Source organism: Bombus impatiens, unplaced genomic scaffold (genome assembly GCF_000188095.3).
Source record: "Bombus impatiens unplaced genomic scaffold, BIMP_2.2 scf_0543, whole genome shotgun sequence".
Taxonomy (NCBI): Eukaryota; Metazoa; Arthropoda; class Insecta; order Hymenoptera; family Apidae; genus Bombus; species Bombus impatiens.
The window spans coordinates 1,585,012-1,609,330 of NT_176962.1; the positions used below are offsets into that span (position 1 = coordinate 1,585,012).

Below are 24,319 nucleotides of genomic sequence, written 5' to 3' on the forward strand. Positions count from 1 at the left end.
CAGGACAATAAATTAAATTTTCATTTTAATTAGGATGTAGTATATTGTATGAAAATTATATCGTAATATGCAAGGTACTCATATGGTTTTAATCGAGATAATTGTACCTATTATAGTTACATAGTAATTCTAATTTGAACTCCAAATCCACTAAAGATGAATTTATTAACAAACGATAAATATATATTTATCAATCAAAAAATATGAACTGTTCATACGTTGTTTTAAATTGTCCTTCAAATTTAGGGCTCGAAGTACTATCTACTCGGTTGGTCGGCCACTCCTTTTCTAGCCGCAATTTTTAGGAATGATTTTAAGTTTTTAAATTTTAAGTTTACATACGCGTCAGAAACGATTCTCGTATATTAAATAAATCGCTGAAACAGCCGTATTTATATAAAAATTGTAGAGTTGATAATCCGGATTGTTTAGTCCGATAAAAGGTACATCCAACAAACGAAAAATCCAGGCTCATATATCGGCTCAATCGTTCTAATCCAATCAATCATACGGTAGCATCCTCACCGATTCCAAAAACAATATTTGTGTGATGGTTGTACGCGTTGCTTTTGTCTTGCCGCGGAATCGATATTTTATTTTAAAATGGCTGCATATATGATATACGAGCATCGAATACATTTTTGTATTGACATGCGTATAACCTGAGGATTTATGTAAAAGCGCAATAAAATTTATAAAAATGCAGATATCGTGTCATACAGAGTTCGACGCAAAAAATTGTATAGAATAGAATAAATTCTGATTCGCACAAATCATCCATACTGAAATGTAATGAATTCTTTATTTGAAACAATTAAGATTTATTTTTAAAAAGCTACTGAAATTTCATGACTATATATACGTTTCCTAAATTAATATTAAGGAAAAAGTTTGTTACACAGGGCAGATTAACTTCAAAGAAGCTGAATGCTTTAATTATAGAATTTCTCTAAACTCCTAAGCATTCAAATTTATTTAAACCTCGAAATATTCTCTAATATTTCTCTCCATTTCTATTTCTCCTTTTTTCCATTTCTCAAATCTCTACTTCTTATAATTAACTAACAGACTTTATATTGATCAATATCGCTGATTGATACAAGTCCTTCGAATAATGAAGACGGCCAATTAAAACAAATCTAGATAATAAAGAAAATCGACGAGTTGGAAAATCGATTTGATTGTACTAATCCGATTAGTCGTACTTCAACCTCTCCGCAGATTTTCCCGTTAACCATTGCCCGTAACAATTGTATTCAGCTTTACTAGTTAAAAAAAAATATATAGAAGGAATCAGATTTAAGTATCAAGTTATAGTCATTTTTAATATACTCGATCGCTTGTTAATCCTCCTACGGTTCATAAAAGATGAGAGTTGCCATTCCGTGTGAAGCGCGTTACGGTCTCTTCCGTTAATGAGTTTCTTAGTTATCAAGTTAGATAGGTTTCCATTTTATTCTGATTACGTTTAATCTTTTAGGAAGTAAAATTTTTCAAACATCTCTTCCTACATATCATAAAATAGCTTAATTAAGATTGTTCGAGGCCATTCTAAATTAGTAAATTAGGTGCCCCGAATAGCTTGGTATTAAACATAATGCATCCAAAAGATGTCCCTCAATCAGGATTAGAGGCTTATATTAGACAAGGTCATGACAGTTATCTCTAATTGATTACTGTAGAAAATGGTTTGGATCAATAAATTACATAACACGTTAGCAAAACATTAATAAGAGTAAAATTAATACAAATTAACATCTTATTTAAAAATTAAATAATAATTACTTTTAAAACATCACTGAATCCCGATGTTCACTTAATGAATCTGTATCGTATTTTACCTTCGGTAACAAGCTTGAAGCAACCCTATCCTTGAAACATTGTCTTGTCTTGGAACAACAAGAAATAAATATAGCAAATCACTTAACTATTACCAATACTTCTTTTTTTGTTACCCAACTCGGCAATACCGTACTTACACATAGTCTCACTGACGCTAACTAGATTGAAACTAAATACCCTAACCACGTAGGTAAATAAATGTAAAATATTTAAATATTTAATTTTTTTAAAATTATAATTATATAATCTCTTTCGAAGTGTCGAATAAGCCTACGATTAAATACCTACTACGCTGATGAGTCACTCACAGGATCCCAGTAATCACAATGCAAAAACCTAAAGTAGAGGATACAAATTCTCAGAAGTAGGGAACCAAGTTTAAAACCTGAAGGCGTCGACATCCGCTGATGTAGTGGGAAAATCATTGTTCGTCAAAACGATGCGGACACGCGAACGCCTAATGAAGCATCCTACCCGTTGGAAACTCATTCTATTTGCATTATTCGAGGCGCTCGTTGTATTATTATACGATCCAGGTGGTTGCGACGAGTTCCTGTCATTATGGGCGTTGAAGACACGATTAATAAAGACGGCAGAACAAAACGCTCTTCAACTCGAGACTCGTTTATGTGAAGATGTGTCTAACGCAGGCATGAGCAGCTCATGACCGTATATTGTGATGGAAAAACTATTAAGCGTGTGTGTATGTATGTGTGTGGAACTCTGTATATTAAATCTGACAAATTCACAGCTGTCTTGGATCTAATTATTGATTGTAATTATAATAAATATAATATAATTATTCATCCCAGCTATAGTAAAATATATCTATTTTTAAAGCGCACATTCTCTTCCAATTTTCATCAATTTTTCCTAAATACATCCTACAGAACCAGCTTTAATTTTTGAGTAAATTTTTGTTACATTTTATGTATCAATATCAAATTCCCCAAAATAGAAACGTAGTCCATGTTTTAGCGCGTGCGAAAATTCATCTGGCTCTCATTTTCTCGTGGGCGACTCGCAACGCTATATGTTACATTAATCACTGTGCATGTGCTTTAAACGAAGCGTTATTCTTCATCTGCATCAACTTCTGCCGACGTTGCGAAAATCATCTATGACTTTTTGCCGTCGGACTTTAAATGACTCACCGTGTGACATATTGTAGGCTTAAAAGGCATGGACAATAAACATTTTACCTACGCTCTTTTCTGTTTCTTTTTTCGTTCCTTTCTTTGCCGTGAGTGAAGGCGCTTGTTAGGCAAAACGAGCAACTTTGTGAATGTTTTATTATGTCGCGATTTATCAAAGAATGTTCCTACTTCTTTTTCTTAGTGGATTTGTGGATTTCTAATTAATGGATTTTTAATTAATTACATAACAGAGAAACATGAAATTTGTGACGTTCATTTATATCGAAATGATCAACTATCTTAAAATTGGAAGATAGAACAATGGAATTTTATTCTTTCGTCATTAGGTAGATCTTCAACCGTATTGAAGTGTATCTATTGTTGATCCATACGAATTAAAATGTTTGATCGTGTTCACTTATCTTCCAGATTTAAATCGATACTGGAAAATATTCTTTATTTGCCGTGCTACTCATTTCATTAGAATTCTCTCAATTCTTCAAAAAATGTAATTATCTTATCGAGAAACCGTTCTAAACACTGTTTCACACAACTCGAAATTATCCAAAGTTGCGCAATTAAGGATCTGGATGGTGTCTATCTTCCACTATCGATCGGTACCATGTAACAGCTTATTCGATTTAACTGGTATACTAATTTCGTGAGTTCCTCGCGTGCTTTGCTAATCTCTAGACGAAAAGACATTCCTTCCCTTGATTAAAATTTTTAGCTACGTTAGGCGCCTTATCTCGCTGTCTCTTGTCTAATTTAATTAACTACGAGCTTAGGCCTTTGAACGTGTCTATGTCTGGTAATTAACGTTGAATTTCGTTATATTACCTCAAAGTCTTTTCTATTAACTGTCCGTCAGTGAATCATGGCGGTTTAATTGAAAGCGAAATCTAACGAATAAAAAAGAAAAAAGAACATATGAGAGGGATTGTTGCGCTTTCTTTAGAAGAAATTGTTCCGTGTTAATGTCCTGTGAATTTTCTCGCAGAAGAATGGACGGAAACGTTTCCGTATCAGCTGCTGGTTGGAACGGGAGTAGCGTTGATGGCTCTATTACTGTTAGCCGCCGTGAGCTTCCAATGTTCTTCTACCTGGCGATGGTTAATGAGGGTGAGACGGCACATGAAGGAGCAAGACGCTGAGAGCGACCTATCGCAACAAAACGCTATACGTATCAGTCATTCTCTGCCGGATCTCCAATCAGAGCCAATCACTCACGAGTACGTCCAAGAGCAAAAAGATAGCAAAAAGGTATGAGCGATAATATGTGTACAGTAGAAACGAGCTGCTTTCTTCTTTTCTTTGTGTGCTATGAATACGCTTCATGTGTACCAATTATGAATATGAATTTATTAGTCTAGAAGAGAGTAGTGCGAAGTTTTACTTTGCGTATGCTGTAGATACGAATAATGTTTAAGAATATTCGAAGAATTTTAAATATACATTCAAAATCAAAGAATATAGAAAATTTCCGCATCTTTGTATGTCGATATTCGCTTTATTTAAAGATAACGAAGATTGCGACGTAATACGCAAATCGAACACTCTACAGGGATAGCAATCTTATTTTTCACTTGATAACGTCAGTTGATCTCATCTACTATCCATCATTAATATCCTACAGCAAAAACACTAGGAACTACGGCGAAGTTATGAAGCCGTTAATAAGAATAAAAAGTACTGAACTTAAAAGAAAATTAATAGACAGGTTTTTACGAAACTCGAAGATACTTTCGAATATCGCTTGAGTATTACTTTTATTAGCACTCAAGCTTCAATTCAATTTCAGCAAAATTATTTTCTTAAGAAAGTAAAATTTAGAAATTCAAGTAACCATCTTTCTTCCTTGTAGGTATTATATACGAAAATTATATTAAAAAGATTATTCCACTGTCTAGTTTGTTTACCGCGCAAAGTTTGCTTGTAACAATACCGAAACGGGTAAATGGAAATTTCAAGTAGCGAAACATTACCGAAGAAAATTGTTAATTGAGCAGCTAACGAAGAGGCGGTCGACTTTCAGGATAAACTCCTGAGATATTAAGACGCAATGAACGTGTTACGCTGTGGCTTGTTTATAGGTATTGCGCCAGACGACCCTACCCATTGTACCGATGAGACACCAGAGTTTTCAAAGACAACTCTCCCATCGTCTCGATCTACCGATTAAGTTTAGCATTTGCAGTCTGGAGAATCGTAGCGATTCCAGCCTTGGCTTAATCAAGGTACGCTTAGCATTAGTAAATCCCTTTTGTTTCTTACTTTTATAGAAGTGAAATACAGTTAATCAGAAAATCTATCACAGAATTCTAAAGGAAAAATTTGATTTTAAACGAAGAAACTAAAAGCAATACAACAATAGTAACAACAATATAAACAATAGTAGCGTCAAAAAATTTAAACGATTTAATAGAAGTTTTTTCTTCGAACGATCTTCCGAAAGAATTTGACACAGACTAGACAATGTACCAACGAAGCGACGTGCAGACAAATGAAACAAACTAGCAAATTCAATTTCATGGAAGTTTTAAACGTGCGTCTCCGCATTTGCAGCCGGAACTTTACAAAAAGGAGCTGGGACAAGAGGACGCGGATAGTTGCAGTACCACGGAGATGGAATACGCTGGCAAGCTACATTTTGCTTTACGCTATGACAAGGAGATGGAGGGTCTTGTGGTCAAAGTGAGTTTCACGATATTCCAACTGGACCTATATTTTGTTTGCAGTCATTCGTATATATCATGAAAGCATTCCAGGTACAACTGGAGTTGTCATTGTTAGTGTTGCTTAAGTTATGCCCCAAGGATTAAGATCTAACTTTCCGCGGTCTACCTCTTGAGACAAGCGAAGAGTATTTTGATTTACGTCGTTGGCTGTATTAACTTCACAGAGAGAAATATTGGAGTAATTATAATTACTGACAGATAAACCACGCCCCTTTGAATGACTGATTAATATTTGTAGAGTTATTGATCTCAAGGAATTTCTCCCCATCTTTGCTTCCCTTCTTCGTCGTTTCAACCTCAGATCTGCTAATTCACTACTAACAAAAGTATAAGCACCCGAACTCAAAATTAAAACACCTTTTAAGCCATTAATTCTTGAAGGAAAGGCACGAGGCACGAAATTAAACTATCGTGCCGCGACGCGACGCAGCAGTGATCCGACCACGAACACAGTTATCGGCGTATCGAAAACCGCTGTACGTGCCTGGTAGTCACGCTCTTATTCCTTTATATCGAGTGTCTCTATCGACGGAAGCTGGTGCCGAGCTTTTTTCCAAAGCGACGCACGTACCTCGCGAAATCAACGTGGAACACAGAAAATTCTTTTTATTGGCACGATGACCGACATGCGCGCTCTAGTTTCATCGTTTGTTTCAAAATCATATTGTTCTCGATTTAGGATACGTTCGATCACGTGCAGCCGCTTCAATTAAACTGCACATTCGTCCAAGGTCGTGACGCGTCTGAGAAAAAATTTTCAAGATAGATAAAGACGGGGATGCATAAACGAATCGATGATGCATAATCCGATCGAATCAAAATTCATTTGGTATTCATCCTTACACGAACGATTCGTGTCCTTCGTCGATGATTTACGTCAAAGAACGATCACCGCTCTTCTCAATACATAATTCCTTCTCGAATCTAGGTACTAATCCTGCACTGAATATTCATAGCCGAGAGTGGTATTACCTAAGAACTGGTTTTCCAATAGAGAATCTGTACTGAAATCAATTATGGAACTTAAGCGGATATTTGTAGGTTATCGGTAGTAGATATTGTTAACATATTATTAGTAAAATAGCTTCTGGAATATCGAGTGTAGAGTAAATGAATAGTGAATACATGAATTAACAATGTAAACTAAATGTAACAGAATACTAGGGATATACCGACTAGTGACCGGATAGTCGGTTATTTTTGTAGTCTGCAATTAATCGGTGACTAATCGTCGGCGAAAAAGGCTGATTGATCGGTCTTAAATTTTTGATTTTACTAATAATTTGATGAAGCATAGAAATCAAAATACAATGTTTCTTTATGTTATTAACATAATTTTAATTGTTTTTAATATGTAGTATACTTCCTTATGGATACATATTTGTACGTAACATAAAAGATTAAAAATAATAATTAGTATTCATTGAGAGAAACTAAATAAGTACCAATTAACTAGAAGCATTGCCCATTATTTCTTAATTTTAATTTCTTAATTAAAAAACCCTTCTAAAAGACGAAACAAGACGTAATAAAATAAATCTAACGAATAATGTTAAAAAATCTTTTTCTTAGGTTTCTTATATTATAAACTTGACACGTTTTGGAGCGATGTTTGAAAATGATCGACAGAGACGACTAGTCGGCCGAAATCCTAGTGCAACTCTAAAGAATACTTTTATCTTAATAAATATGATCAATTTTAAAAACCTTGAGGAAATATGAACATTGATAAGGACATTCAGGTTATCTTTAAATCATCCACCCTTTAAAAGGGGAAGAAGTAGGAAGAAGTAGAAGCATTAAGCTCTATCCCGATACCTTCAACACGTACTGTTTGAAACCAAAAATTACTCTCGTGTAAAAATCAGAAGCGCACATATACATATACACATGATACAATTATTGCGAAAAACTTTGAAGCTTCCAAGAAATAAAAGTAATATTCCAAGTAATGGAAACGACAATTACACTATTCCACGGTGCATAATTGACCCAGTCGTTCGAACAACCACCATTGTGGCGAACGCTGAAAATAGATCGTCAATGTGAGGACACCGATTCTATTACAGAGACTGTCAGAATGAGAACGTTTTCGTGATGCTATACGTGTGTAGGCAAATTCAACTCGCAATTGCACTCGAGCGAGATAATTACCTGGTCGCCATATTTAGTGTGAGCTATTCGATAATGATAATAAAGTATCTACGTGATGGTACTATGATGGACAGTGTTCTTGGTTAGATTAGCACCCGATGCTATCGTAACTCTGTCGTCGCTGTTTGACTAATAAATAACGTGTCGACGTGTTAGAGTTCACAAAATGGAATTGAAGGTGATTGAATTCGTTCTAAACAGGGCGGAACCCACGTTCCGTGGCACAGAAATGTAAACGCGACTGGATGTATGCATGCCACGTAATCGGTCTCATTCATAAATTTAGTCGAGGACGAAAGTATAAAGGAACGCTGGCAAAACCCAGCGGGACCTGAATTTTTTTATTTCCCTCCTTTTCGTCAACCCTTCCATCGCTGCGCGATTGTAATAATATTCCAGATTAAATGGCATTAGGTTGAATAAGATGGGAATTAGGAACATTGTCGCATTATGCATCCATTTATTATTCGAGGAATTGTCAAGTATTGTAAAGAATTTATTCTATCGGCTTTTTGTTCAAAATTCAGTTTTTTACTATCTTTAAAAGTTAAAAGTTTTACTATCTTTAATACTTTTCATGTGCTGCGAATCTTTTATTTCTTTTGTTTAATTTTCAGAACGGGAACTTGTATTTTTCAGGTCCTAGATACAAATTTAAGCGAATCCCTTTGAATGTATAACATTTAATAACCATTGCCTTAAGTTAATGTTTTCTCAGTAGCTTAGTAAGTAGCAGCAGATATACAGATATATCAACTCAATATACTTAAATTTTTATTCGAGACACAGCTGACATCAATCTTGCACATTTCCATACATACAATACACTTCCCTTCAAACGGATCGGTTTCACAGTTTTCTGCATACCAAGTAGCTTCACAATTCCAGACAAATGGAACAGATGACCAGTCTCCCAATATTACATCGAAATATATTTATATAAGTTTCCGTTATACACTATATTCAATACCTACTTTTGCAAGTCGTTTCAAATTAGATTCTTATTCGTTACTTTATTATCCAACAGACAGTTCAAATCACCATCATATTATACCTATGAAGAACAAAAAATCATTTGCATACATGTACGTTTTTTAATGGGATCTTTTAAATCAGATCGACATGCTCGATCATTTGATACCAGTTCCCTTTATTGACAGTTCTTTCGATACGTTTCAACCGAGTTAATTAAGATATACGTATCAAAGGAAAGAACGTTTGGAAATATTTTAAGCAATCACTGTAATCCAAAAATATAATATCCCTTACAGATTCTAGAAGCTCGAGAATTACCAGTGAAGGATGTGACAGGTAGCAGCGATCCTTATGTTAAAGTGTATCTTTTACCAGACCGAAAGAAGAAGTATCAGACGAAAGTGCATCGAAAGAATCTAAATCCCGTATTCAACGAAACGTTTATATTCAGGTTAGCACACGCGATCGAACAAATTTTAAAATAATTGTATTAAAAGAAAAATTCCTGGACCATCTGTAGTTTTATAAATTATCATCTTACATGTGGACTTTTCATGATACCAATACAATTATCTGCCACCAGTGTATCGTATGAAGAACTGAGGGAGCAGTATCTTCAGTTTTCCGTTTACGACTTCGATCGATTTTCCCGGAACGATTTAATCGGGCAAGTGGTATGGAAGGAACTGCTGGACTGCACCGACCTCGAACAAGAGATTGAGTATACGATGGACATTCTGTGCGCCATGCAGGTAGCGAATATGTCACTGAAACGTGTTTTTTATCATTTGATTTTATTGAAATACTTTGACCGCGTGTTTCAGTATTTCAGCGTGTTTTAAAATTTCATAGTTTCACTTAGAGTACGATAATATTTCTATAAAGAGAAGAAAGAATGGATATGAATTTAAATTAGATGAAAATAGAACTCACGCTCTTTGCTTTAGTATTTAAAAATGTATTTAAAGAAAAAGAAAGATACACGAAAAGTAGAAGATAGCAGAGTAATATCTGTCCTAGTTGCGGAAAAAAATTCACGAGGTCTATACTTTGACCTCGACTTTGGACATCATCTTAGCCTCCTGTACTTTAGAAACTGAACCGGTTTTTGCACGTTCCTTTAGGACAAAGTGGACTTGGGAAAATTGATGCTGTCGCTCTGCTACCTACCGACTGCTGGCCGGCTAACAGTGACTGTAATTAAAGCGAGAAACTTGAAAGCTATGGATATAACAGGATCGTCAGGTAATTTGCTTGGAACTGTTCCCTCGCGATCGTCGATAAGCGGTAAAATGCGTGACGTGAAATTTTTTGCGTCGATAAGTGCGACTACGTTATATATTAATTTGTTTATTTTAGGCAACAAATCACAATTTTTATCCTTATATGACTGAGTATGTAATGTGATTTGCCTGTTTAAAAATAATTTGATACCCTCGGGTTATATAAATAGAATTATAGCATATTATATATACATATAGTACAAAATTGCATTCAATATAAGAGGAAGTGATGAACAACATGAGAATACAAGATTTATAAAATGTTCAAAAATGTATGCATTCTCGTCGCGATGGAAAATGTCATAAAATTAAACATTTCACTTATTTTGAATTATTAATACGTGCTCCGACAAATGTTTCAGAAGAACGTTCGCTAATCCGAATGAGAAATTTACATTATACTCTCTCATTAGAGAAAAGTAACACTTCCACTATTTTGCTAACAACTCGAACGAAAGAATTACAAAGAATATTGTCGTTTGTTTCATAAGTTGAACTTTTATCGTGAACCAGCAGTGACTCACGTAAAAAAGAGAACCACACACTCTCTCAACACGATGTTCCTCTATCATAAAGTTCGCTATAATACATCACTTAACATATTCTCCAAAAAACTACACTTCATGTCTTAACCAGCACCATTCTCACGTCCCATGCCATTATAAAAAAAAAAAAAAAAAAAAAAAACGCACAGAGAATCAATATTCCAACAACCATTCTCTCTCTATTCCTGCAATAACATGCAGAAAATACCTAACGTGCGACATTTTTAGACCCATACGTGAAGGTGTACCTGCTGTGCCAGGACAGACGAATCAAAAAGAAGAAGACCTCTGTGAAAAAGAACACGTTGTTTCCCGTGTACAACGAGATCTTGGTGTTCGACGTACCGGCGGAAAACATCGAGGACGTCAGTCTCATAGTAAAAGTAATCGATTACGACAGGTAAGCGGTATAGAAATGCGTTTTTCGTGAAACGCAGTTTCCATCGCAGATCAATCAACGATCGGCTACGACCTGATTTCCTTCGTAGAATCGGTTCGAACGAATTAATGGGCTGCACAGCGATTGGCGCTGATTTCATTGGTATTGGACGCGAACAATGGCTAAAAATGCTGGAGAATCCAAGGAAACCGGTGACGCAATGGTATCCACTGATGGAAACGGTTCCTGGCCATATTCCAGCTGTGAGTTCGGAACCTCTTCCAGTGAGTCTGAGCTGCTTGAACAGCAGGTAAGTGAATGAATAGCTTTTTGAACTTGTCAAAGTAATTTTAATTGGGAGTTGGTTAACATGTTTAGCTTTGAGTAGAAATAAAGACTCTTTGTATATGTGATATTTTAAAATAGGATCAAATTAAGATATTTAATTAAAAAAGAAGTTCCATACTAGTAATGAGATTTTGGCATTTTGATTCTTCTTTCAATTTTTTTTTCTTTAAATAGTAAAATTGGAAAGATATTTTGACTAAGAAAATCTTTAAAGACGATTTTCAAGATTTGGAGAACAAATTTGAGTCATATAATGAAAAGAATATTACGCGAAGGTGAGAGAGAATTAAGTCCCAACATGACAAGATCATAATTGAAAGTATCTGTTCTGAAAGACCGCTGCATGTTGGAAGAAAAATTGAAATATCACAATGTTTTTTTTTTACTTATATAATATACACACAAATAAAATAAAAATAAAACGTTTTTAATACAAAACAGAAAAAGAAAAAACAATGTGTCTCAAAATGATACAGTCACTTTATAATATTTCTAATAGTTTGTTAATTGCGTCAATGTTGATAGATTATTCTGAAATATGTTTCGACAACCTTTAGCTTTGATATTACTTGAAGTAAGATCTAATAAGATCTGCTCTAATAACACCGTAAAATGCATTCCACGTTGTCACACTTCCACTACCTTATTAGCGTTTTGAAAATGTTCTTTCTCCTTTGTGAATATTATGACAATAGTTTCTTCAGACATCTGGACAGTCTAAATTGAATTTCTTTTTCTCACTCCAGATGACATTTTCTCATTTGCTTTTCCAAGCCATATGTATAATGTGGTCCAGTTCAACCGGTTTGTTTTATTTGTTTGCATTAGAGATGGTTGCGTTTTCATACGCTCACATTCAACTTGTCCTTGACCCGATGTGGTAACATCTTCGTACTGTTGATTTTCCTGGTCACTTGCTGAACACTTATTATGGAATTGCTCATTTCTCTTAGAATTCTCCTTTTTTGATAAGTTGTTAATGTACATATGCATCACCTGGGTTAATCACCATATGCATCGTCAAATTAAAAAAAATCCGAAATTATATGCCGCGAACGTTTCATCCTTCTTGCAATTTCCCTTAATAGAACGATTATTTCTAAACATTTCGATAATCCGATTTTTTGCAACTTCTGTTAATGCGTGTCCTCTTGCAATTTTGTTAATTGAATACTCTCCGTTGTTAACAACATGCCTAATGAAGCAAGTAGTGTATCACGTTACATATTATTATAATTTTGTTTAACATATAGGGTATCGTACAATGAGAAGTATCATTTACTAGGATGATTCTATCATTTTGGGACAAACCTTAGATTACAAGATTAAAGAGAAGAATTAAGCAATCTCAACTTACTTTGATTGAAATATTGGGCGATTAAGAGCGGACGTACGTAGAAGTAAAACATCGATATGGAATAGCGCGAATCTTTTGCAGATGAAAACAGCACGGCTGGAATAAGTATCGCGGGAAGTCGCAGTTCTTGTCGGACGTCGGCTTGGGCGTTGTTTCCTTCTGTCGTCATTTAATGCACACCGCTTGACTGACTTAAGTACAATTCCTATCTTAAAAAAGAAGGGCTCGAGAAAGAAACACGAAAGAAACAAAACAAACCAAACCAAAAATAAAAAAAAGCAAAAATGTAAAAAAAATCAGAAAAAAGACATAACACACTCTGTGCTTTTTGGAATATAATCAAGCGTGGCGAGCGTGAAATAGTAAACAAACAGTAGATCGTAGTAGAATGTTTGTAAAAGCGTAATATGATAGCGGAGTTGATGGATGGCCAGGTTGCTCAAACTATCTTTGCAAAAAAAGTAACGAAAAAATATACATATATATAAGTATAAAAAAAACAATATTAAGAAGGAGAGAAAGAGAGCAAGATAGAAATAAAAGATAGAATAGTTTATTTTTTGAGAACGAATCCAGGCTGGTCCTGTATTCAAGCGTACACACGAATACGAAATATAGTTTAACAACTATACCACAAGCATATATATTTTATCATCAAGAGAAAAGAGATTCATTGACCCAGTAGATGGTTGAGAATGGAGCAAAATTTTATGATGATCCAAAATAACGGAACGCGCGAATTGTTCGCTGTTCCATACTTTCACAAACACCTTTTTTTTCAATCGAACAATACGACCAAGATACCAGGATAACGATTGGGATCCCTATAGACACGTGAAATTTCTACAGACAATATTGGAAAATAATTGTCTGGCGGAATATAAAGAATAGTAGAATTGTGAATAGAGAAAATAAGCTTTGCTATATACACAGCACTTCGAAATAATTGGTAAGAACAAAAGGAACGAAAGGTAATACTCGTCGGCGATTTAAAATTTATTTGTATAGCATTATCTTTGCTTCCTTAACTGTACCTGAATTGTAAATCTTCTTTCATTTGGATATTAGTATCCTTTGCTGTTCAAAAATATTATTACAAATAATTTGTATTTTACGAAACAGAAATATTCTGCTATAAGCTCCGATTCAGTCGGATCATTTATCTCTGCATGCCTATGTAACGAGTATCGTAAATATTTAAGCTCGCTGAGATCTACAAATACGATGTCAACAACGCATAAAGTTTGTTAGTTATACAATGTGACACATATATGGTTGCATATTACTTATGTACGTGACACTATTGCACAGCAATTATGCTGCACTCGTTGGCTTGCTATACAATATACGAAATAAACAACACGATACATACAATAGTCGCTTCAGATAGCGATCTTCGTGAAATCCACCGGATAGGTCCTATCGTGTAATCAAAGCACCTCTTTCGTGCTTCCGAAGTTAACTCTTTCTGTCGATTAATCTATGCATGATGCCACGAAGAAATATTCTAAGGACAATAACCGATTTAACCAGATAAATCCTGTAGACTTCGAATAGAGCAATATTTCCTAAACGTAAACGTATCCGTGAACGTTACTAATCGTTGTTCTATGTGAATCGTGTGACACGAACACAACGGGAAGCAACCAAACGAAGAGCAGGATAATATAGACGAAAAAACAAGATAAAAATAGATGTAGCGAAAGCGACGTTTACTAATTCACGCTCCTACGCCAATTTCGCGCAAATGTTCTTATTTAACGCGATACGTGTTTCGGTATGAGGCTCGTCGAAGGGCACTGTTTGTGATAACGCGCCCGGAGGTACGTGCATTCATATGAAACGAACAAATAAACACACATACAGAAACAAGCGAGTACAGTCCTTTCAAGGAAAGTGTGTAATGTAATGACAATGATATCATTACGATTAAGAGTTTGTATCGGTGAAGGCCGTTGTAGGTAATTTCTATTATGGCGCCTGTCTACCTCAGCTATCCTTTTCTCGGAAAAGGAAGGAAGGAGAGGATTTCTTGGGAATCTTATAGATTTAGGAGATTTAGAAGGTAAGCGTTCTTAATGGTAATTCAAAAAATACAAAATTGTGGAAAAGTCGTGAAATCGACTAGTATGAGAAAAAGAGAGAGAGAGAGAGAGAAAGAAATAGAGACGTTCTAAGTTAGTAAAGAAAAGTTAAAGAAGCGTCTCGTAGAGGCATGGATAATTTATTTAGGAACATTTATCGAACTTTATTGTAATACATGTGTATCTACTCGGTAACGTTGCATGCACGTGCGAAGGGCTGCGTCGTAAATAAATGAATCAACGCGAACGATGCGGAGCGTGTATATCACACGTATACAAGCGACATTATGATGTATCGTAAGAAACATGTATAACAGGTATAATAACCAAGTATAAAATTGAAGAACACGGGGAGAGAAAAGTGAAAGAGGAGCGCGCGTAAAATGGTACCAATTGTCACGCGTCTATTGATACCTCGATCGACCGCGATGGCTCGTACTTTATGTCGGTTAACGATCGATCAGCCATGAAAAGTACAGAAACTGCATTCTTGCATGTACATGGGCGTCTTTGGAAGACAGACGGATGAGGAGGATCGTCGAGAAGCGAGCAATCAATGTATACGTAAAACAAAATAATTGCCTGCTTAATTATTAAGGTATGAGATTTCGTTTGTAAAGACACTCTGTGTTCCATGTAGTTGAAAGTATATCTAACCTGTATCGAAACATAGATTACTGTGCAAGAGGTACTATAGAATGATAATTTTTTGAACTAATTGCAAAAGAAAATGGTGATAACATAAGTACAGTAGAAACACGATAAAAATGTGCCAAGCCGCAAAATAGTGTAGTATCGTAGAAAGTAGCGCAGAACGTCATAAGCTTTTAGTGGTTAATCCTCGGAGCATATACACGCATATATACGTATATTTGTATAATCGTTGTACTAATACGCGTATCCAGTCAATTTGATAGTTTAGCTGCCGGTGAGTTTTTCGAGATCGTCCTTTGAGATTCCAGCGACGCCCATCGTTGGTTACACGGCAGACAAAATTAACATAACTATTATATTCTTTCGTACGAATTACAAGCATTGTACTACAGACTGAACTTATCCGAACAATTTCATACGGTGAACGTAATTACCGCGATGCCTGCATCGTTTTGCAATTGGAGTAGCCGTTCAAACGTACTGAGACTGAAGAACGTTCTTTTCTATGTATATGCAAGGAATAGATACATGGTAGAATAGATCTGTAATACCATAATACTGTAGCTAAGGTCAGCAGTATTCACTAGTGAAGGTTACTGAGGGATAAGTGTTACTAGATAAGTGCTACTAGCAGAAAAGTAGTCACAGAAAACGTGTTCTTATAGACATGGGGAACTATGAAGAGGAATATAATATTGCGAAAAAAGAGGAACCGAGCTACAGCAACAGATACCATTAAAATTTACGATCAGTGCTGTCTGATTACATGTAACATCTTTCATATGGCTTTGCTATACTGCAGTATATCCCTAATTGCTTTGCAGTAGGATTTCAACCTCGCCGATATTTTCCAATCCCGTGCTCCCTTCCGTATTTTCCTCTTCAATACTTTCTTGTTCATTTTCTACTTATAATTTCTTTAACAATAGCCAACTATATTTCATGTTCTCCTATTAGTGAGTAAAATTAGCGTCCTGGTTTCTCAAACAAGTCCAGGTAAAGGATTGAGACAGTATTAATTTTAAGTCGAGTAATATCCTTTCAGCAACCGATGCTGGTAGCTATTATTATAACATTGAATACGAGAATTAGTTAAAAGTTAACGACGCCCGATGTAAGTGAAGTCGTCGACCTGCGTGATACTCATCGTCAGTGTATGAATTCTTTTCAATCTGGCATTTTTCTATTCGTTCCTGTATACTATTATTGTGCGTCAATGTTCGAGTTAGCGGGTTACTTTTTTTGTACCGTAATCGGATTTTTCGAGTAACGTCGAACGATACGATGTCGTTTCACTTCGCATCGTTCCATTGGATTTGTCAAACCGATGAAATATCGATCGTGGATGATCGATATGTGTGGGATGCGCATGCATATCATATCACGAGACGAACGAACGGGCTGACGAGTATTTACATATTTCACTGGACAAGTGATTTTCGAATGGAGAGAGTAACCCGGTACCGCTGGTAACATGTACCTATTTTCTAACGAGTGTGTATAATCTATATTGTATATCCGGGCACGCCAGTGTCCTCTTGTGATTGTGAATGAAATAAATAAATCGGTACCATATAGAACTACGTTTCTTGAAAACCTACTCCAATGATTTTTTGTCGATTATTTTTAAACAAAATTAAAATGAATACCTTGAAATCTTATTCATGGTCATCGAGGTCATGTAAATGGCACTGAAGGCCGCTTCAAGGTTGGTGAGTGCCCATCAATCAATGTAGATTTTAATCATTAGAGTATCTAATACAACAGTGAAAGTGAAAGTAAATGAAAAACCATCTGCAACATCAAATGTACTTTTCATTTATTTGACTACTTATCTTTACAGATTAGTCTACCTTATGCTAAGATACAACTTTCCCATTATGTTACCTCTAATCGAAACGTTACGATAATACTAAGTATAAAATAAGCAATAGAGCTTATATTGGTATGTAGCAATGACTTAAGTACCTCTACTTAATAGTACTCTGTTAAAAGTGCCGGGAATTAACCTGCGTCGCCCGTGTCTTCGACGAGACTGACCGACGTATGATGTCGCAGTTACAATTTTGGCTTTCGATCGGAAATCATATTTAGACAAGCATCGAGGTTTCATTTAAAACTGTAATTAATTTTGCAGTCATTTATTCGTCGATCGAACATCGATCCATCTTTGTTTCTTTTATTATTATTATTATTATTTTAATATTTTTTTCTTTTTGTTTCATTTTATGGCGTTCTACGTATCATCTACATCGCGTCGTAAGTTGTGAAAAAGTTAGGCCATATTATTATCTTTCTTCGTATCTCGATTATTTTTCTTTTTTGCATTTCTTTTCTCTACTTCCCCCCCCCCTCCACGCCATAATTTTTCCTTTTATCCTTTTTGCCACACTTCACCCCCAATTTGCTAATCGAACATTCTCAGAGCGAATATTAGGATTCTAAATGCTGGCTTGAAATTACGATTAACAATGGACATGGCGTAACGTGGTGGTGAAATATACATTATGCATACATAGAAAACAATATGCCGCGGAACGATGTTCAGTCTTTGAAGAAATGTAACTGCAGTGATTAAATTGGTTTATTTGTGTTGTGAACCGGATGGGCTTAAGCTTAATCCAGAGCGGATGGCTCGTGTAGCATTACAAATGCTGTACAATTATTTAAATCGTATCGCTTACCATAAGAAACGGACTCACGATTATAAAACACTACTTGACGCAGATGAACTCGATGATCACGTTTAAACAATCGCAGTTCTACATGATTTCGCTACATGTCCTTATTATTCTCTGTGTGTATGTGTTTCTTCTTCATCATCGTATTTTTCTCTGTTTGCATTATTATTAGTTTTAGTTTTCTCTCTACAATCTCGCATATATTGACTTTTATCGATTGATTGGAAAATTATTTCGCGTTCGAGAAGAAGCTCGCAACGACGGTACAGTTTCCCCTTTCACGAAACAATCGTCAAGGATTTCGAATCCAAATTGCACGGATACACGTTTCGATCTTCCTCGCTATCGAATCGATTCCACGTCGTCGTCACGATTTTCTTCAACCGCGGCGCAGTTAAATACTGAAGAGGTTACGATTCTAACGACTAAGCGTCCGAGTAAGTGTTATCCCGTGACATTTATGCGCTTGTCCCTCTCATCCGCCCGTGATTACGCTTAGAACGTTTGGTTAAATCCGTACGTAAGTACTTCTACGGGCAGTTCCGTATGTAAACGAACCGTTTAATCTTCTTGTGTATTTATTTTCTTCCACCTATTTCTTCCTTTACATTTTCCTCTTCCTTTTTTGTATTCTTACCTTTTTGCGTAATTTTTCTCCTAACATCTTGCATATGGTTCGTAATTACCTCGCACTTTCTTGATGATTCACGGTAAATAACGCAAACATCGTCTTTTCTTGGCTCGATTTGGAAACCATCGGACGAACCCTAACTCGTTCTCGAATTGTACAAATCTCTGTTCCTTTTTTTTTTTTTTTTTATTTTATCTTTTTCGTGTTCGCTTTTTCTTTTGTATCGTTCGCGTCTACCGATTCAATTATTATAATATTTCTTAATAAGTACACATGTCAAAATGCATTCACAAACGCGTGTGATGTCAAGAACACTAATCAATTATACCTCGTAATCATAGTAATGGTAATTAATAATAACCATATGAATTAATAATGAGAATAAAGTGTAGTTGTAATAATAATTATATAGGCAAACCTTTGTTGTAGCGTTGTACTTAGCGTTATTTAAAATAGTAGCGTTACTCTTACGTGTACCGAAGTTCGAGTACGGACAGAAAATTGATTTTTTTTTTGTTAACTTCCTTTATATATATTTTTAATATATATATATATAATGTTATATATATATATAGCAATATGGAGGGAATTTACTAACAACTTGCTCGAAAAGTGTAGCATTCTCACACACCTATAAATAAATATAAAAAGTCCTCTTTTTAAAATCTTTTTGTTCTTTTTTTGTTTTGTTTTTTCACTCGTTCTCTCATATCATTTTGTTTTCCTTATCCTCCTTTTTTAAGTTCTTGGTTTCGTTTATCACGGTACATTCTCACTGATTACGCTGCTTCGCACTTGTTAAATGTTTATTTTTGTGCAGACGTGTTAATTTCTCACAAATCTTTCAAATTTGGAAAGTTCGAAAGAACTTGTTCAAATCTCCTTTTTCTCGACCTTCGAAGAGATTGAAATTCGATTGAAAAACACTATGTGAGAAGCAGAGAATACAGCCAGAATGACACGTATGTTTCTTCTTTTCTGTCTTCTTTTTCTCTCTTTTTTTACCCATTTTCATATTTCCCTTTGCCCATTCCTAATTCCATTGTAGCGAAAATAAGGTGTCGATAATACGCGGACTGTACATTAAGTACAATGTGTGAACAGTTGCACGCGTGACAAGCTATCACCACGTGTACGCGAGAAATTAACATTATCCAAAGCACCAGACACGATTCCCTTCCTCGCACACATGCACACACACGCATACAGCAAACGTGCGCATTTATTCCTCCTATTTCTTTCATTTCTCCTTTTTCTCCCTCTGTTTAGCTAGCAAGCTTTCTCATAGACATTCTCTCTTTCTCTTTCCCCACGCGAACAAAACAACACGAACAATCATGCAATAAGCACGCCCATAACGAATAGTAGCGATAATACCATTGTTTAACACGTTGTTGCACACGTAACATTGTCCTATGCGTGTATAAATTGTACGATTAACGAGACCGGCAGCGAACCGGGTGCATGATACAAGAACCAACACTAAAACTTTTATGATAAATCGTTATTACAACTTTACATCGTGACATCTTTTTTTTTCTTCTTTGTTTGTTTGTTTCGCAAGCTCAAGAGTGATTGATCGCTAAAACGACGGCACCATGCACTTACTTTAGATCTACCATGTAGACGGTACTGTAATATGATTTTTTTTTTTTTTTTTTAAGTGTATCGACATCTAAGAAATTCGGGATCCATCGGTAATCCACCACGTTTCTCGTCGCGAATCTTGACTAGATGCATCCTGAGACGTTTACATCTTATATCGTAATTCAGGACAATTTTTCTATTTTAAGAATACATTCTCGTAATCCATCGTGATTAATTTGTCTTTCTTTAATATTAAGTACTTTCCGCGTGGTAATCGCACAGAATCGTATCGAAATTAAGTCTCTATCCTATCGAACGCCACTGTGTAGACTCGCGAGATATCACGTCGCGATGATTACCGACGTGGCCACAAAACTCACGTTCCGGATTATTCTCACTTACGCCACCTTCCCTTTCACGCCAACCTCTTTTCGCGCCCTCGCACACTTTGTCCACCGTTTCTTCGCCACTCTTGCCTCTGACTTTTCATTCCTTCGTTTACGAATACCGTCTGACTTTAATATCACGTCACTGATCGTTACCGAAGAGAAACACATTCCGATCTACCGAGATGACTAAAAAGCGTGCGTGTAAAAAGAACAATCGTTGATCCATTGGATAAAAGCGATTCGCTAGCATACTATACCATAGAAAGTGAACGACATTTTATGCCGATCGGATATCAATCGTAAACAATAAAAGCTGTGCACACACGCGTTTTCTTTAGTTCAGTGATAAACACCGATTTTTATCCAAGAAAGAGTGACTAGCATTCGTGATACAGCGAAACGACGAGTAGACGAGAGTCGCATGGATCATTCGCGATATTGTTATTTCTCGAAAAATTCGTCCTACATTTTCCTCCTACTTCTTCGATGATCCATCCAATTTGACCGATCTTTGCATTTACACATTTATCTCTGTTTCTTTCGTTCTTTGATCTTGCAATTGTTCACGAGGTGCAATCCTAGCCTTTTTCTGTTCCATTCGAATCGTCATACGGGCGACACGCTCACACACGAACGACGTCGATCTCTAGCAATCACTATAGGATCGACGTCAACGAATTCGGGTAAATCCACGTGATTCAGACTCGCTCGTTTTAAAGCCTATTAATAATTCTTCGTCTCTGCTGATTAATTATACATCGCGTGCGAAAATACCAAGAAATATCCTCGCAAAAAGTTAAGCTGGACGGCTTTGATAAAAAATTAGGATCTCTTTCGAAGGACGTGAATATTGGGGAATAGGAAGTGTTTGCGGGATGATAGTAACGATTACGGTGAATAGTATTATATTGTATGTGTGTATGTGCTTGTGTGTATGAGTGGGTATTCCTCGAGATTGGGGCAACCCAGTGCACGGCTCTGCGAAAAAAGCGTGGATCGTCCCTGCGAAAGTGCCTTTTTGTGCAAACGTGTAAAGATTTGAAGATGTGTCTTTTGTGAAGGGATCTATAGGGGGAATTGTGTTTTAAGTACACGTGTACGTGTGTCGTTTACGGTCCTATGTCTCGTAAAACTGAACTCACTAAGTGCTTAGCCAAAAAGTGTCTCATTATCACGAGCAGCAATTACGACATCAGCGCAGAAATACAATTCTCTCCCTCATCTGTCGCTCATTCGCTCGACACCTTAACACGAAATTATCCGTGTACGTATATAATATATAATATATAATATATTTTATGTATATTTATACGCCGTAGAGATAATCGTATTTACACGGGACGTTACTCTAGCACTAGACATGTGTCACCGGAGGACCATAACCACGCTCATGTTCCTTTCGTACGAGAAATAGAAACATAACATGGTTACAGCATGCCACACAGAGATACTCGCGATTACGTCGTTGCGAGTTTACTGTTCGAGGATCTGATCACGATTACATCATTGCGCCACGCACCCTCGAACGGTGTGAGTCGAGAGAATCGGCCTTCGAGTATTCGCAAGCGTACAGATAAATTTGAATGTATTCGTAATTGACTAGCGGTTCGAGAGAGAGGGAATGATGCGGTTCGTATCTATTTCTCTTTTCTTTGTTGAGTCCTCGTGGATACTTTCTTTCTTTCTCTCTCTCGGTTTTTGCATGGCTAGAAATCTCGAGGCAAGTATCGATACCAATCGAAATCGTAGAATAACGCGTGCTCGAGCCTGGCCAGTTCCCCCGTGCTCGAAACTTCGCTTCAACCTTAGTGCACTTACGCATGGTCAATCGGTTCGCACGCGTCATCTCACGGAAGCACTCGAATATTCTCCCATAGAATCGCGAGAAAGCGAATATTATTTTTTTTTCTTTTGTTTATTGCTAAAACGCTGAATATCATAAGTATACCTGCTGCTCGGCGACTACTGTTCTCTGCGCCCACTACTTGATTGTAATAAACGATTACGAAAGCGTCGTTGCTCGTTGCTCCTATCTGTAAACACTAGAGGATCAGAGTTCGTTCACCACGCTCGAAATCGTTTTTTCCTTTTTTTTTCCTTTTTCTTTTTTTATTTTGAACGATTGAGATAGTCGATGAACGCTTTGTCCAATCCTCGCGTTATTGCACGATGCGGTTTCCTTTTCTTCAAATTCGATACGTTGCGATCGAATCGTAGATCTGTTCGAATGGAATTGCACACACGATCGGATGTTGCGAAACTGACTTTTGAGTAGATGTTACCGTTCCTACTCATACATGACTGAGAGAGATCTGTCGATGTTGTACAAGGAAGACGAACGACAGATGAACTACGTTCGTGTCTCGTTCGACTTTGCTAGACGTACGCGAAACAGTCTCAGTAGCGTTGCTGGAACTCGTGATGCCATCTATTAAAGTCGATATGGAAGATCACGATCGACCCGTTGGCCAGACCAGCTAGAAGAAACCTAAAACATTAAATAAATTGCAATTGTGGATTTGCAGTTGTAATAAATTTCTTTCTCTCAACCTATGATAATCGGAAAAGTGATGAAAAAATGTTGAATTATATGAATGATATGAAATTTAGCTACACTTACTTTTGGTCATGCGAAAGTGCCAGAGAACGTACGCTACTTTCACAAGCTGGGAATGCATAGAGAAGAGCTAGATTGAACGTCCTCCACACCTCTACAATTCGTTTATCACCACCTGTCATTAAGTACTCGCCATCTCTACTGAGGAGTAGACACTGGAAGAACGAAAATTGTTTGTAACACAATAATTGATTTCTTATCGAGCCTAAAAAATACCGGTACTTGTCTCAGCAGCAGCATAATTCTATGACGATAAAAGAAGGAATGAAATACTATCACGTTGTTCAGACTAATATGAATTACCTGAAGATTATCATTATGAGACTCGTGACGAAGCCGTTTTCCATTTATAGTGAAAGCTGCTATATGTCCACGTTCGTAATTTACAACGATGACACCCTCTCGCGACATTGAAATATTTTCAGGCGAAGAAAATCCATTTGGTGCTTCCAATGATCTTAAAAGATCACCGAAAGTTGTGTGTACAAGAACTGGTCCGTCTGCAAATAGTACACAGTTCATTAAATTCCATTCTCATTATTGAGACTGTTTTATAAGCTTATGTCTTGATTAATACACCAAAATTCAACCAACAATGAAAACTTCAAACATTGGTTAATTACGTACAATAAGATCCAGAAACGACCAAGCCCAGTTCAGCCGAAATGACAACAGCAGTCACTGGTTGCTCGTGTCCTGTAAGGGTTGCTCTGGGTGCTGGTGCTTCACCCTCACCTACAATCGTCTGTGTTCTGGCATTCCAATGCCACAACAAGACCGTGCAGTCGGCACTTCCAGATGCTATGTAGCAATCAGAAGTGATATTGCACTCACTACGTGACAAACATGTAACAACTCCATAGTGACCGAACACTATTTGTACGATTTTTGCTGAAAATAGGAATAATTATGTTAGAGA

General features: G+C 36.3%; 2 protein-coding genes across 17 annotated transcripts in view; one reads left to right on the top strand and one right to left on the bottom strand.

Moving 5' to 3' along the window:
* LOC100749652 (synaptotagmin-10-like) overlaps positions 1-17,075 on the top strand; it is a 54,207-nt gene extending 37,132 nt beyond the window's left edge. Inside the window, exons 2-10 of the mRNA XM_003491252.4 lie at positions 3,979-4,241; positions 5,072-5,215; positions 5,544-5,672; positions 9,142-9,296; positions 9,429-9,597; positions 9,970-10,090; positions 10,902-11,073; positions 11,162-11,362; positions 12,839-17,075. Of these exons, the coding sequence (XP_003491300.1) occupies positions 3,979-4,241; positions 5,072-5,215; positions 5,544-5,672; positions 9,142-9,296; positions 9,429-9,597; positions 9,970-10,090; positions 10,902-11,073; positions 11,162-11,362; positions 12,839-12,842 (1,358 nt within the window). The 3' untranslated portion in view covers positions 12,843-17,075. The remainder of the gene's footprint in view (positions 1-3,978; positions 4,242-5,071; positions 5,216-5,543; positions 5,673-9,141; positions 9,297-9,428; positions 9,598-9,969; positions 10,091-10,901; positions 11,074-11,161; positions 11,363-12,838) is intronic.
* A 222-nt stretch (positions 17,076-17,297) lies between these two features.
* LOC100749771 (neurobeachin) overlaps positions 17,298-24,319 on the bottom strand; it is a 418,748-nt gene continuing 411,726 nt past the window's right edge. For 15 of the 16 annotated variants that reach the window (XM_033321947.1, XM_024369154.2, XM_024369153.2 and 12 more), the window contains 4 exons: positions 24,028-24,291; positions 23,704-23,900; positions 23,404-23,555; positions 17,298-23,271 (listed from right to left, as the gene is read on the bottom strand). In XM_033321947.1, coding sequence (XP_033177838.1) covers positions 23,181-23,271; positions 23,404-23,555; positions 23,704-23,900; positions 24,028-24,291 — 704 coding nt within the window. In that variant the 3' untranslated portion in view covers positions 17,298-23,180. The remainder of the gene's footprint in view (positions 23,272-23,403; positions 23,556-23,703; positions 23,901-24,027; positions 24,292-24,319) is intronic. The other variant, XM_024369150.2, reaches the window with a different exon arrangement.